The sequence below is a fragment of the Symphalangus syndactylus genome, chromosome 5 (genome assembly GCF_028878055.3).
Source record: "Symphalangus syndactylus isolate Jambi chromosome 5, NHGRI_mSymSyn1-v2.1_pri, whole genome shotgun sequence".
NCBI classification, from domain to species: Eukaryota; Metazoa; Chordata; class Mammalia; order Primates; family Hylobatidae; genus Symphalangus; species Symphalangus syndactylus.
The window spans coordinates 67,832,145-67,847,891 of record NC_072427.2 but is presented as its reverse complement, the minus strand read 5'-3'; the positions used below and the strand labels follow the sequence as shown (position 1 = coordinate 67,847,891).

Sequence of the window (15,747 nt, the reverse complement as noted above, 5' to 3'; positions counted from 1 at the left end):
GGAGAGGATGTGGAGAAATAGGAACACTTTTACACTGTTGGTGGGACTGTAAACTAGTTCAACCATTGTGGAAGTCAGTGTGGCGATTCCTCAGGGATCTAGAACTAGAAATACCATTTGACCCAGCCATCTCATTACTGGATATATACCCAAAGGACTATAAATCATGCTTCTATAAAGACACATGCACACGTATGTTTATTGCGGCACTATTCACAATAGCAAAGAGTTGGAACCAACCCAAATGTCCAACAATGATAGACTGGATTAAGAAAATGTGGCACATATACACCATGGAATACTATGCAGCCATAAAAAATGATGAGTTCAAGGGACATGGATGAAACTGGAAATCATCATTCTCAGTAAACTATTGCAAGGACAAAAAACCAAACACCGCATGTTCTCACTCATAGGTGGGAATTGAACAATCAGAACTCATGGACACAGGAAGGGGAACATCACACTCCGGGGCCTGTTGTGGGGTGGGGGGAGGGGGGAGGGACAGCATTAGGAGATATACCTAATGCTAAATGACGAGTTAATGGGTGCAGCAAACCAACACGGCACATGGATACATATGTAACAAACCTGCACATTGTACACATGTACCCTAAAACCTAAAGTATAATAATAAAATAAGAAAAAAGAAGTTAAAAGAAAAAAATAAAAAATAAAAAAAAAAGTAATCACAAATTTTCTGGAAATGTAATAATGAGTAATGCGTTCAAAGACATTTCCTTGAAATATAAAGAATGTAGATGGGGTCATTTTGAAATTTAGTGGATTATGGCTTTGACTTAATGATAGCATATAAAGTAGAGCAGCAAATATTTTAGCATTTTTTAGTTTTATTCTTAGTAACAATAAATTTCTTCCACATTTTACAGGTACACTTTCTCCATTGTTCTCGGTTCTTCTTTGGATAGCAGTTGCAATCTGCACATCTATGCTGTTTTTCTTCTCCAAGCCTGCGGGTATTCGGCCGTTTCTTGTATCAATAATGCTCAGATCAATATATACAATAGGTCTTGGGCCTACATTAATACTTCTTGGTGCAGCTAATGTAAGTACTTTACTTAGCTTTGTACTGTTGTAAAATTAGTTTTAAAATGTATGAAATATAAAAATATAACTATATGCTTTTAATTCATGTATTCATGGTGAATTCTAATTTACTATAAATCTAAATTAACCAGAGCATAATTTGTACATTTTTTATTTAATTTTGAGTGAAAGAAAAAGTGATAGGTAAAAGATTGCTGTATTTAAGAAAGTAACATTTGGGGAATGACCCAGTTCTGCCATCAATTTAATCCAATCCAATTTTAATGCATTCTGCATCCTATACCCACAGCTATTGACAAAAATGACTGAGCCATTGTTAATATTCCAAAGTGACATCGTAAATCATCCAAAAAAGATTAAATTATGTTCAATAGAATTTTGAAAGTGAGCACCTTTCATCAAATGACCTAAGAAAAAGGATTTCTATGTGAGAAAATATTAAATTGGGTTCTTTTTATGTGAACAAATTTTATAAACTGATGAAAGTCATAGACAGGATTTTTTGACTGAATTTTGAAATATTAGAATAAGGAAGCACAGAGTAGTAGTATTTCAAAAAGCAAGTGATACATTTATAGAAATAATTTTACCCGAGAAATACAATTTTAAAGGGACTCGCCAGCGTTATGCATGGCACAGCCATACAGGGATATTAAAAGGTAAAACCATCAGGCTGATGAAATAACAAATGGCCAGATAAGAAAATAAGTATTGCTAATCTATGTGTTGAATACCCAGGTACTTTTGATCTTTTCCTGGGTTTCTTACATAATGTCCTACATTCTCTTACCTGTAATTAGGACTAATCTCCCCTATTACATTTTACTATGCTTAAGGATTGATCATTCAGTATCAAGAACATTATAGGTACTCAGTAAATATTTCCTAAATAAATAAATGAGTGAATGAATGAGTGAACGATTATCTTTGTATTCTTATACATTTACAGCAGCTTGCACATAAAATATATAGCAAATATGTATTTAGTAATAAATATTTAATATTTAGCAAATATTTAATAACTAATATTTAGCAAATATTTATTTAATAAATAAAATGTATTTATTTTACTTATTTATTAAAATGAATTAGTAAAATAGTCAACCAAACTTTCAAGAATTATAAAGCTGAGCTAATATGGCCAATTCTATGTTTCTGTGTTTCTGACCTCTATTTTATTACAATTCTTCAAAAATTACACATGATGTATTTGACAGCTCCCAATTAGCTAGAACATTCAGGCAACCAAATTACCAATTATCCTCAATCATTGTCAATAAAGGGAAGTGTACTATACCTACAAAGAAGTCTATCAGTAAAGAATTTTGTAAAGTACCAAATATATTATTCTGTAAGTTTCTTGAGGGCAGAAGTTGTCACGTTTATAAATTTAGCCCTGCCTGCCTCACTCCTTCCCAGCTCCATGTTTCTCTACTTTAACAGCTGGCATTGAAACATTCAGAAAATGTTTACATGAACTGAACGTGTACTTTCAATGCCTTGGAAATAAGCTAATTTTACAGTATTACCAACCAAGCAAATTAGAGAATCTTCATGAATTTGTCAAAATTTTTCTAAGCCTATGTGTTTGACTTTTTTTCTTTAAAAACATACATTGCATATTGAACTATATTATTTGAAGAAGCAAATAATATTTATAAACTGGTAAGTGGCCCTCAAGAAGACATGAATCCAGGTGAAAAACAATCCAAGTCTGACAAAGTGAAATAATAGCTAGAGTTGGGCCAAAAATAATAATCATTTACTGGGCCTCTTATATAATAGACACTAAAAATACCAAGACGATAAAGGAAATGGTTCTTGCCATGCAGAAGCTGATGTGTCATACTCGTCGATTTGCATTTCCTTTGTTTTTGGACCAAGAATATATAAAGAGATAAGGAATAACATTCTAATGTCTATTGGGGGAAACCAAAGACATTTGGAGTATTTTTTTCCCCTCATGGGAGAGGATAAAAAGATAGCTTTTGCCTGGTTTGGTGAAAATAATTCCACTAAAGCAAATGACTCTTCACAGCAGAGGCAAGTTTTATATTTCACTTTCTATATGAGAAAGGATATACATGTAGATATGCAACATCTCTCCTTTATTAACTGTAGAAATCTGTGGGGACTGTAATGGCCTTCACAGCATAAAACATCTGTTTGCACAGTCAAATGATACATTATGGTCTACCAGCTCAGAGCGGTTTTTTTTTTTTTTTCTTTTTTTTCTTTTTTAGATGGAGTCTTGCTCTGTCACCCAGGCTGGAGTGCAGTGGCATGATCTTGGCTCACTGCAACCTCCACCTCCCAGGTTCAAGCGATTTTCCTGCCTCAGCCTCCTGAGTAGCTGGGATTATGGGCACGTGCCACTACGCCTGGCTAATTTTTTGTATTTTCAGTGGAGATGAGGTTTCACCGTGTTAGCCAGGATGGTCTCGATCTCCTGACCTCATGATCCACCTGCCTTGGCCTCCCAAAGTGCTGGGATTACATGTGTGAGCCACCGCGCCTGGCCGCTCAGAGCATTTTGACCAAAAAAAAATCAACTTTAATTTGGGACAAACACATTCAGTGGAATAATTGTCATTTTGATATTGTAGATATTGACAAAAAATTTTATCTATAATTTTAATATTATGTGGATTAATAAAAATGTTTTAGTTTGGGTGCTATGGCTTATGCCTGCAATCCCAGTACTTTGGGAGGCTGACGCAGGAGGATTGCTTGAGGACAGGAGTTTGAGATCAGTCTGGTCAACATAGTGAGACCTCATCTCTACAAAAAATAAAAAAATAAAAATATTTTAGCGAATATCATCTACCTTCATTTTTAACATAACAAGTTCACTGCTGGGTGCAGTGACTGATGCCTGTAATCCCAGCACTTTGAGAGGCTGAGGTGGGCAGATCACGCGATATCAGGAGTTTGTGACCAGCCTGGTCAACAAGGTGAAACCCTGTCTCTACTAAAAATATAAAAATTAGTATGGCATGGTGGTGCACACCTGTAGTCCCAGCTACTCGAGAGGCTGAGGCCAGAGAATCGCTTGAACCCAGGAGGTAGAGGTTGCACTGAGCCGACATCAGGCCACTGCACTACCGCCTTGGTGACAAAATGGGATTCTGTTTCAAAAACAAAACAAAACAAAAATTAGCTGGTCATGGTGGCTCGTGCCTGTAATCCCAGCTGCTCAGGAGGCTGAGGCAGGAGAATCGCTTGAACCCAGGAGGTGGAGGTTGCAGTGAGCCGAGATCATGCCATTGCACTCCAGCCTGTGCGACAGAGTGAGACTCTGTCTCAAAAAAAAAAAAACAAAAAAACGAAAACAAAAACCAAAAAACAAGTTCACTACAAAGCTGTCTATGGTTTATCATTACCCAGGAGGTAGGAAATAAATACATGAAAACATCAATTAGTCATATTTTGTACCTTAAGTTTTAGTACATTTATTAACTTAATTTACACTTAAAAGTTTGCATTGTGTAAGAGGTGAAACTGTAAGTGCTAAAACTATAGGTATCAGAAATAAGAAAAACAAAAGAAGACATCTACCTGACAATTTTGCCTTAATAACCATCAGAGTTCTAGACTTTAGGCAAATCAACAAGACTGTGAATTTCATTCTTCTCATCAGTGAAGGGAAGATACTAAAGCCTGATCTGTCTTCACTGGGATAGTTGAAAAGATTTAGAAAAGATTAATAATGGTGATAATGATAGAATAGTAACAACGGCAGCTCTTTACCAACTATCTGTAATAATATATGAAGCACCCTTTAATTGTAGAACATTCTTTTCATGATTGTAAAAATATTTGTATTTTAGTTCTCAGGGAGTTGTTTCTGGACTCTGTCTTTCACAATGTTAAGCCAATGCAGAAAGTCTTATTTTTGGAAAAGGAATCAAGTGGGAGGAAAAGCCTCAACCTGTGTTATAACCACTCAATACTGGTTTCTGTTTACTATGGTGCTTCTTTTTTATTGTCTTTATTCATTTCTAAAACTAGGAGTTGGTCTAGATTTCAACTAGTTTGCCTTGTCACAGAAGTGATCGCAATATTTGAGATATTTCAAAAAATTCAAGTGTTTTTTTCTCAGTTATAAAGCACATCTTATAACCCAGTCTAGTTTTCTTCCGTCTGCAATGCACTGTTAGTTTGCATTGGTAATGGAAATTAATATATTATTCTGACAAGTATAAGCACATATTTTATAAATTTGGGGTCACTTAATATTCTTTCATATCGTTAAAATTATTTGTAAACCTCATTTTAATAACTATATTTTTCCAGTCATATGGGTGTTATATAATCTGTTTAACCACTCCATTAACTTTTGTTGTTCAGATTTTTAAATAAATAACAATGTAGTAAAATATCACAAAAAGATCTTTTAATATCTTTTGAACTTCTTATCTACAATGATTTTTCCTTTCTAATAGTACCTGGAAATGTGTAATTCATTTAATAACTGGGTCTCACCATTTGCAGAGAGAAGGAGCAAATGGAGTTTAGCAGATAGCTAGTCTACTAACAATGAGCCACTGTGTTCAAATTTAATAGGGTAATGTCCCTACTTACTTACTTGTAGATAGCTTTCTGGAGGTCTCATGTTACTGCTAATTCGTAAGGTTGAGTTCCACCATATGTTCATTTAACATACACAAATTCAGTGATATATTCGGAGTAAACAACTTTCATTTTCTCTCTCTCTCTCTCTCTCCCTCCCTCTCTCCACACACACAGACATATCCTTTTTCATATAATACAGTCACTGAATGCTCCTAACTACTTCTAGTCGCAGAAACAGAAAACTGCTCCAATGCTGGGGTTAAAGTAGGATGAGCTGAATTTAGTAAGATACACTACCATTTACATGACCTGTGCTTACTGTTCTGTTTTGTCAGCAATTTAGGAGATTTCCAGGGTGATTTTGACTGCATGCAAATTTTGCCTTACACATTGATCTTAGAACCTTGTCCTGCCGTAGATGTAATGCCCCTGAAATGGAGATTTTTGAATCAAACCATCTCATTTTTAGTAAGAAGTTTAACTTACATGGTTGATGAAAATATGGTAATGGAGTTGAAAATCACAAATTCAATTTTACTATTCGATAAATAAGTAGACAGTCTTTTTTTTCTTTATACAATTTATTCCTGTAAAATAGGTCATGTTTTCCCATAGGAACAATGTAAGATGGGGATAGAATTCTTGATCAGGGACAGAGTACCAAATAAGACCAAATGAATAATGTAAAGACAAAGATAAAGCAGCTATAAATATCTGTGATCAAATAAAATAATAACATTTAAAGGTATCACACAGAATTCTACAGCTATGAGGGAGCTTAAGGATTGTTCACTTCTAGGCATTTCACTTTAGATATGAGAAAACTAAGTCCTATAGACACCAGGAGGATTTACCAAAGCAAGAAATTAGTGGCAGAGCCAAGATTGGAACCAGATGACCCGCCTTCTAATTCAGTGTCTTTCCACTACACTGTACTGTTAAAAGTCCTGCAAAGACATATCAATAACTAGAAAGTATATATGAAAACACTACTTTCTTGAATAACTTAACTAATAAATTATCTAATTAAATAATTAGTTAAATTATTCAATAAAGTAGTATTTTATTATTATTCAATAATAATAGTTATATTATTGGTTAAATAATTAAGTAGTATTTTCATATATACTTTATAGTTTAACTAATTAGTTAAATTATTTACTAGTTATTTACTAAATTATTAACTAAATTAAATTAAGTATATTAATAATTTAGTAAATAATTAGTAAGTAATTTAGTTATTTAGTAAATAGTAATATTTCATAAATAATTAGCAAATAGATAATTTAATTAAATAAATTTAAGTAAATGTAATGAACTTTAGTATACATTAATTAACAAACAAACATTAATTTTGCTTTTTTTTTTAGAATACCTATTGGTAAATCATTTGGATGGTGTATTATCATTTTTTAAAGACTGTCCCAAAGCTTGCATTGATGCTGTTTCAATTCCATACCTTTCCCCACTGTCACACAATTCACCTCATCCCCAACAAAAACTGTATCAGGGATGGCTTTGAATAATAGACAGAGTAAGAAAAAATATATATATAGGACAGTTATGGTCCTTGAAATTGAAATTTGTGTGTTGACTTGAGGAACCTCTTAGCACCAGCTCAGAAGAGCCTTGTGACCATCTTGCCCAATTTCCTGGGCACACCATCCACTTTTCGTCACCTACATGGACCCTTGCTATAATGGCATTGACAAATGAAGGACTGGTTAGACGATGTTAACTTTTTCATGACATGAAAAGGGAGACTGTTTTAGCAACTTGCTCATTCTTGGCATAAATATTCCAAGCTTTCATGGAAAATGCTATATGAAAACAATTTGTAAGTTTCATGAAGAAAGGAGAATTCACAGCTCAACTTCTTTCCCACCCAAATCATTTATTCTTGCACATATTTCCCCTTCATATGAACACTTTAAAACAAAAGGACACCAAGTTCCCTGTTTTTTATCTCAACAGAAATAGGTAGACGCCGCTGTTGGTTATCAACTCCACTCCACGTCAAGACTTAGGAAAGAGAATCTATTCATCAAGCTCTAGATCAAGGTTCAAAAATAAAACAAAAACCAAAACCTGAAAACAAATAAGGCAAATCTTTATTTTTCAGGTGAAAATGGCAGAGTCCCTTTTAGGAAGAAATGTGCCTTGTTTTTGCATTATTTGAGAAATCAAATGTATTGTTCTTTTTGAGAATTTAAATTCAGTGTATTTTTTTTCCTCAGTATATGGAGCTTATAAATAGTTTTTCTGCATAATTTTTATGATTTCATTTAGAGAATTAGAAATCATATAAACAATGTGTCTTAAACATATCATTCGTCTTTCTGAAAACTCACAACTCCAATTATTAATTTTATTTGTATACAACTTATTTCTATTTCATATTGATGAACTCTGGTGGATGAATCAAAGTAAATAGTACAAATTTAAATAATGGCATTCAAAACAATTTAAATAATTGACTACTGAATATGGCTTCTTCTGGACACTCTCTTTTTCACCATTTTCAGGGGTGTTTATTGTTAAATACATCATATAGATTAGTATTTTTATATATTTCCTGGGTTTTTAAATAATAACTTCTTATAATATTAAACCTGCTCTTGGGCAGAAAATATAAATACATTCATTATGCTACAGCTATACTTAATAATAGCATAAAATATTGATGATGAAACACTAAACAGTGAAATAAGATATGAATGAAATGATAACATTGATTATTGACAGGATACTTAATCAGCAGGGGAGAAATTTAGGAAAGGTTTGGCCTTTTTAGTTGCTATATTGTTAATTTGGTTGGCTCTTCAAAACATGTAATAGTAACCCATTTCTCACTTCATCTGTATTGATTTGAACTTCAGAAATTGAAAGGAAAAGGTTTTCCAATCCCTCGAATTTTGCATCTACTTCAAAGTGTTATGGTCCTTCTTATGTTATTTAAAAATCACTCGATAATTTGTTAATATATATTGAACAAATCGACAATGTTGCGAAAAGCAATCTGTTTTTCCAAAGTTAAGATTGGACATTTAAGGACAAATACGGTTCCAGTAGATAACCTAAAGAACTCGGAACAATTAGGAAGAGCAAACTGTAAACCCTTGAAATCTGTAATTCTTTCCTTGATGACTAAGACACATTGGCTCTTTGGTTTATAACTACTGCAGTGATTCTAGAACTAAATAGGTGGTGCTAAGTTTATAAATCAGTGCACACACATCGTTGTTATTGCCAAAGGATCTCAGTATAAATTTCTACATTCCAAAATTATGCCACAAAAGGCAATATAAAATGTGGTTTGAATATAAATACTGTACATAGTCAGAAGCATAATAAACACTCTAAAATGTTTACTGAATTATTATCACACATAGGGCTTAGAAAATATATATATACATTATATTTATTTTAACTCAGGTATATAAGTATATTTATATTTTCCATGTATATAAAGTAAATTAAATGCACAAATAATTTTAATCACTTACTTGTTTAAAATAGTACTCAGCAGACAAAGTTCATGATAAAAACACGAAATCAAGAACAGATCTCTGGATATTTCCTGAAAAGATATTTTTCTGTTATATTTACAGTATAATAAAAACATTTTACATATTTACTATAAAAATATAATAAGAGTAATATTTTTAGGAGTCATTGTATTAAGGACTTCATATGTATTATATCATTTAATCCTCTGAGGGGTTCTATGAGGTGGAAATTCTTTTATTCCAGTTTTTCAGAATAAACCATCAAAGCCTTCAGCTGCATGAACTAGGTCACACAACAGTAATGGAAGAGCCAAGATTTAAATCCAGACCTGTCTTGATTGCATAGTCTCTTACCATTCTCTCTCTTCCTGGAACTGCAAAGGATGCAAGTTTTGCATGTATTATGTTTACATGCCAATTTGTAAGCAATGCTGAAGACCTACAAAATGAGAAATTATGAAAAAAGTCATGGACTTTATGAATAATAGTTTTCATCCATGTCAAAAAGTCATAGATTTTAATGAATAATAGTTTCATCCATGTCAAAAAGTCATGTACTTTATGAATAATAGTTTTCATCCATGTGAGTTTCAGGATAAATAAGACAGTAATCTCTAATCCTTTCCTCCCTTTAGCTTTGTAATAAAATTGTTTTTCTGGTGAGTTTTGTTGGAAATCGTGGCACGTTCACCCGTGGGTACCGAGCAGTCATCCTGGATATGGCCTTTCTCTATCACGTGGCGTATGTCCTGGTTTGCATGCTGGGCCTTTTTGTTCATGAATTCTTCTATAGCTTCCTGGTGAGTACATCTCTATGTGGACAATCACTGCTGAAAAAGTACACAATGCTGCTGCTTCTTATGCCTCTTCCTTTGATTATATTTTTTAAGCAAAGCCTGACATTTAGGACAAATTATGTTATTTTTAGAATTTCCTAGGAAAAGCGTGAATTATTATCATTTGTAGTCTTTCTTCTTTGGGAAACCACACAGGTGGTGGAGTTCTTTATTTCCTCTCTGAGAAGCAACGAGTCACCCCACCTCTTGACCCAGGCTTCACATGACAAGGGCTGCTTTTGCTTTCAGCCAACTAATATTTCCCTTTACATTTAAAGATTCTCTACAGTGTGGGAGACAAAATAGGGGTATATTTTCTTAGATACTGAAATCATTGTATTTTATTTATAATATCAAAAATTATGTGTACTTTTAGAATAGCATATAAGTAAAATGAGGGGGATTAAAAAAAACCATCATAGCAAAGAGACAGTTGTTTTAAGAACAGTCTTATAGTTTTTGGTTTAATATGTCATTGCTGTTAAACTTATCTACATATATTTAACTCATTAAGTGGCTCTTTCAGATTTTTTTCTAAAGGTTGCTTTTTAAAAAAATTCTGATTTACCTGCCTACATATGTACTGGTTTATAGCCATAAACCAGGAGAGGAGTCAATACAAATATGTGATAATGTTTTGAAACTTAAAAAGCACTACCAGGTTACCATCATGATGCCATAGGAACAGTTTATTTATCTTTCCAGTTCGTAGTTGGCATGCAGTGGAGAGCATTGTCCAGTAAGATGATCCCTGAAAACAAGTTAAACATCTAAAAACATTTTGTTGAGGAATTTGCCTGAGTCATGAGGGACAAATCCAGCACCTCCTGCCTCCCTATTATCTAGCACACCCATTTGAGAAGACTGAAATGAGGCCAATTTTCCATATACCCTCAAACATTTGAAAGAGCCACAGTAAAGAGTAGATTTGTCTATTATATTTTCATATAAACTTATAGGCAGTTAAGTTAGATTATTCAGCAACAGATGTTTTTTTCTGTTCTAACAATCTAAATGAATTCTTTTTGCCCTGATTCACCAGAAAAAGTTCATTTTTTAACCTGTCTGTGATATATAAAGTCCTATTATACCCAGCACTTTTACCTGACTGACATGTAATATTCTATAATTTTTAAACCACTTTACTGAAGTATGACTGACATACAGAAAACTATACCCATTTAATGAATGCAATTTGAAGAGTTTATAATACTTTTGTGCTCAACTTTCTTGTTTATAAAATGGATAGGAATATCAAGATCCATTAAACAGATAATGTGTTAGTCCGTTCTCACACTGCTATGAAGATACTACCTGAGACTGAGTAATTTATAAACAAAAGAGGTTTAATTGATTCACAGTTCCACATGGCTGGGGAGGCCTAAGGAAACTTACAATCATGGTGGAAGGTGAAGGGGAAGCAAGGCATATCTTACATGGTGGCAGAAGAGAGAGAGGAGAGCGCAGGGGAAACTGCCACTTTTAAAACCATCAGATCTCCAGAGAACTCCCTCACCATCTCAAGAACAGCATGAGGGAAACCACCCCCATGATCCAATCACCTCCCACTGGGTCCTTCCCCTGACACATGGCAATTACAATTTGAGATGAAATTTGGGTGGAGACACAGAGCCAAACCATATCAGATAATATGGAAAACACGTGAAATGATGTACACGTTTATGTTTTTATTAACCCCATGTTCTAATTGTATTTTCCTCTGGTCTTTTATCTTTCAAATCTTACAATATTGATGCTAGTTTGTTTTTATTGGGTTGGTTCTGAAAAGGATATAGTCCATTTTGATGTTTAGAGGACTAGAAGAAAATTGTAATATACGTAATACCAAAAATCGTATGTAAGCATATTTTTAAAAGATTTTTTATATTTGAAAAAAATTTGAATATGAATTCCCTGCTGTACCCACAATTGTCAGTCCTTTATCCAGAATAATAAAAACCACACTCTAGATTTTGTTTTCAGAAATAAATAGAAAGAACAATCAGCCTGCCCAATGTCAACAGCTTTTGTAAGATTCTGATTCCATGGGCCTAGAACGGAACCCAGGCATATGCATTTTTAGCAAGCATCCCAGGAGCTCCTGAAAGCTATAAACTTTCTCTAGAGCTGACCTACAGCACATTGCCAGATTTTTTTTTCTTTAAACCTCTGCCGAGTTAACTTAAAGAAAAATCTCGACTATGTCAACTTACTGCTTAAATAAATTTAATAAGCCACAGTGTCGACAATTTGGAAGTTGAATGTACATTAGTTAATTTGTCTGTACTGAAGAATATTGACTTTATTTCTAAAGCTGGCTGTTCCTTCCAGGAGGTAAATGGATAGCAAAATAAACTTTTAAAAAATTTAACCATCATAAAATAGCAGTTTCCATAGGTGAGCAAACAAGTTAATATCTAGACAGCAATTATTTGCAAGACTACAATTAAATTGGACAGTAACTGTATAACCCTCAGTACTCAGAAAAAAAAATAGACAAGGTCCTGAAGGGGTGTATGACACATAATTGATCATTTCAGCCAGTTCAGAAACTCTAATTACTGTCCACAGATAGAAGACAAACCCCAATTATTCCAATTTTAAAAATAGTATTCATTTCCAAACAGATATTTTTACCTTTCTAAAAGTGAACATGATTTTGTTGCATTTAACCAGATTTTAATAATAAAACATGTGCTTTCTAATGTATAATTTCAACTTTATAATGTAGCAATAAATAAAATTGTCCTTAGTGTCTGCCACAGATTGCAAACACATAGCTTGACTAGTGCATAGATTTTCTACTACTGAAGACAAAATAGGTAGTAACCTATTAGAGAAAATCAATTAGCAAAATTACATATTATATTTTTGTTTATACTTCCGTTTCCAAAAGTGTATACTAAAGTAATAGGTTTTTTCCTCATTATACCCTGTTACTAAGGAAGGATGTTTGCATTTCCCAGATATTTTTAAATTTCATACTTTTCCCACTGCATCAGACTCATGAAACTATTCTTACAATTTCACCTCTAATCCCTTGATTAAGTAATGAGGACCTAATTCAGCATTCTCACTTAAGCCATTTTACATATTCCAGAAGTAACTGCAGAATATCAGTAAGACCAAAAATAAAGAATAAGTGAATAAGTAGCCAAGCTGGTAAAGTACAATATAACTTGTCTGAATTCAAATTTAAAACTAAGCTATTTCTCTAATGTTTTAGTAAATTGATATTATGTTATGAAACCAACAGATGCACATTGTATGTTGTGCTCGATGTATCTTTATAGAAAAACAGTTTATTAATATATTCCAGCTGGAGAAGAAATAAATACTTTGGTTCATTTTAAGGTGGTTTAGGTTATTTCTTTGTATATAAACTAGAATGGCTTGCATTTGTATTTGTAATTATATTTTTGTTTGTTCATCTTTTCCTCCAATGCCTTCTTTTCTTATTAGTGTTTTCTTTATCTTTGTAGCTTTTTGATTTGGTGTACAGAGAAGAGACTTTGCTGAATGTCATAAAAAGTGTCACACGAAATGGCCGCTCTATTATTCTAACTGCAGTCCTGGCTCTCATCCTCGTCTACCTGTTTTCCATTATTGGGTTCCTTTTTTTGAAGGATGACTTCACTATGGAAGTTGATAGACTGAAAAACCGAACTCCTGTTACAGGTATTGCTATTACCACTGAATGAGGTTTCTCTGATGGCAGATATGACTTGTGTGTAGCTTGTTAACAGGATTACAGATAAACACGAATGGAGGAAATGTTTTCTTTTATTCCTTTGAGAATATGTTTTGTTTACTACTAAGAGTCAGGAATGTGAAGTACTCTTAGGCTGCATATTAGCTGTCAATGTGTATAGGGAAATACTTACATGAGAAACAACATCCCAGCTCACTCGGTAAGAAAGTTTCAATAAAGCTGACTATATTCCAAAAGATAGTCACCAACTTCAGTGCAGGATAATAACTTTAAAAATCTTTTCCTCCTCTTTTTCCCTGTCTCCCCAAAAATAACAGCTAGCATCATTCACAATCATTATTCCATACATGTTTGATCATAGTATATCATATTATACTTAAATAACTGAAAATGATAAATGCTTTGATTTGAAACCACCAGATCATAAGAAATTTGCTCAACATATTGAGCAAAAGAAGGAAGACATGCTCAAAATATTGGGATTAATGGACCAAATCTATCAGTGTGTGACTTTCAGAATTTCTATACTCTATTTTTGTCGTGACTGGTTAGGCACCATCCATTTATAATGAGTGTGATTCCTGTGGTGTAAGGCTTTATTCTCTCTGTGTTATTTTGATTTTTTTATTTATTAAGCTTTCTAAAGTGTTTTTCCCCCTTTCCTACCTTGTGTTGTTTTGGTTAAGCTTCTGAAGCTTATTATTCTTTTTCCTCCTCCCCTGCTTTGCTGGGTAGAAATCATAGTTCTGTACTTTGCTAATGGTTTCTCTGGGTGATTCTGCTGACTATGGGTTGCAGAGAATGGAAAGCAAAATATGACACTCTTTCTCCTCAAACCATTAAATATAAAACTAGGATTTAATTAGTGATGCCTTGCAAATGATATTCTGTCTTGCCTTTAACAAACATTTCTTAATTATTAAATTGATGATATATGGTAGTACTTAGATTATGGCATTTAAGTCTATTAGTAAGTCTCAGTCATCAAAGCACAGAATGGAAACATCATATATGTGGACTGGAAGTTATTAAACTTGAGACTGTCCTGAATTTTATACCTAGGTATTAGTCTTTATTCACAGGAACATAAAGTATTTTCTGTTACTGTCTTTCTTGTTCTTCTTCCTTAAATGTTACTTTTCCCAGAGTTTTACAGGTATAAATATAGGGACTTGTATTTGTGTGTGTGTATGTGTGTGTGTGTGTGTGTTTGTGTGTGTGTGTGTGTGTGTGTATATATATATATATATATATATATATATATATAGACTATCTGCTTCCCAAAACCTCCACATTAATAACTTACTAGATTGGAGGCATGATGACATTGAGTAACTCAGTACAGATTGAGTCTAAAGCTGAATCATAATTTATGAATTCAAAATGTATGCAGTAGTTATTGTCTTATGAATCAAGTGGTAAATATTTTGTGCTATTTAAAAAGTAACTTGGTTATCATTGTGTTATGAGTATAAATATTTTCTTTGGAAAAATGCCTGTTTTCTTTTTTTGTTTTTTACAAAATGGGCAACAGTAGACCAGAAGTTTCAAGCTCTTTACTAAAAATATTGATACACATTCATATAGAATGCTGCTAAATAAAGCTTTTATAAATACTATGAAAACCCAGCATATGGGAACAGTTAACAAAGTTAAACCCTTGATTATTCATAGATTAAGAGTGTTTGTTTCATAGACTGAGATTATACATGACATGATGCCCTAGGAAAAACACCCTTGTTTTCATAATATTTCAGATCTCATTTCTAATGCCATATGTTGTCTCTATTGATACATAGTGCTAAGTTTATTCTTTGATGTATTGGACACTATTTACTTGCAAAGTTGACTATGTATATTGAGTGACATTATTGATGGCATCTCTGGGTAGCCAGTGAAATTTGGAGTGCAGAGAAATATGCAACTCTTTAGCGAATGAGAAGAAAAGATCAGAAAATCAGTTGGTGGGAGCAACCAGGGGAGGTTGAGAGTTCTAAAGCTGAATGGTAAAGCCATCACAGGGCCCTGTGAGAGTAGAGGATGAGTA

General features: G+C 33.3%; 1 protein-coding gene across 3 annotated transcripts in view; it reads left to right on the top strand.

Annotated features, from left to right (window-relative positions):
• Nucleotides 1-15,747, top strand: part of ITPR2 (inositol 1,4,5-trisphosphate receptor type 2) — a 506,561-nt gene that overhangs the window by 412,638 nt on the left and 78,176 nt on the right. For all 3 annotated transcript variants that reach the window (XM_055280315.2, XM_055280317.2, XM_055280318.2), the window contains 3 exons: nt 891-1,066; nt 9,788-9,952; nt 13,471-13,666. In XM_055280315.2, coding sequence (XP_055136290.2) covers nt 891-1,066; nt 9,788-9,952; nt 13,471-13,666 — 537 coding nt within the window. The remainder of the gene's footprint in view (nt 1-890; nt 1,067-9,787; nt 9,953-13,470; nt 13,667-15,747) is intronic.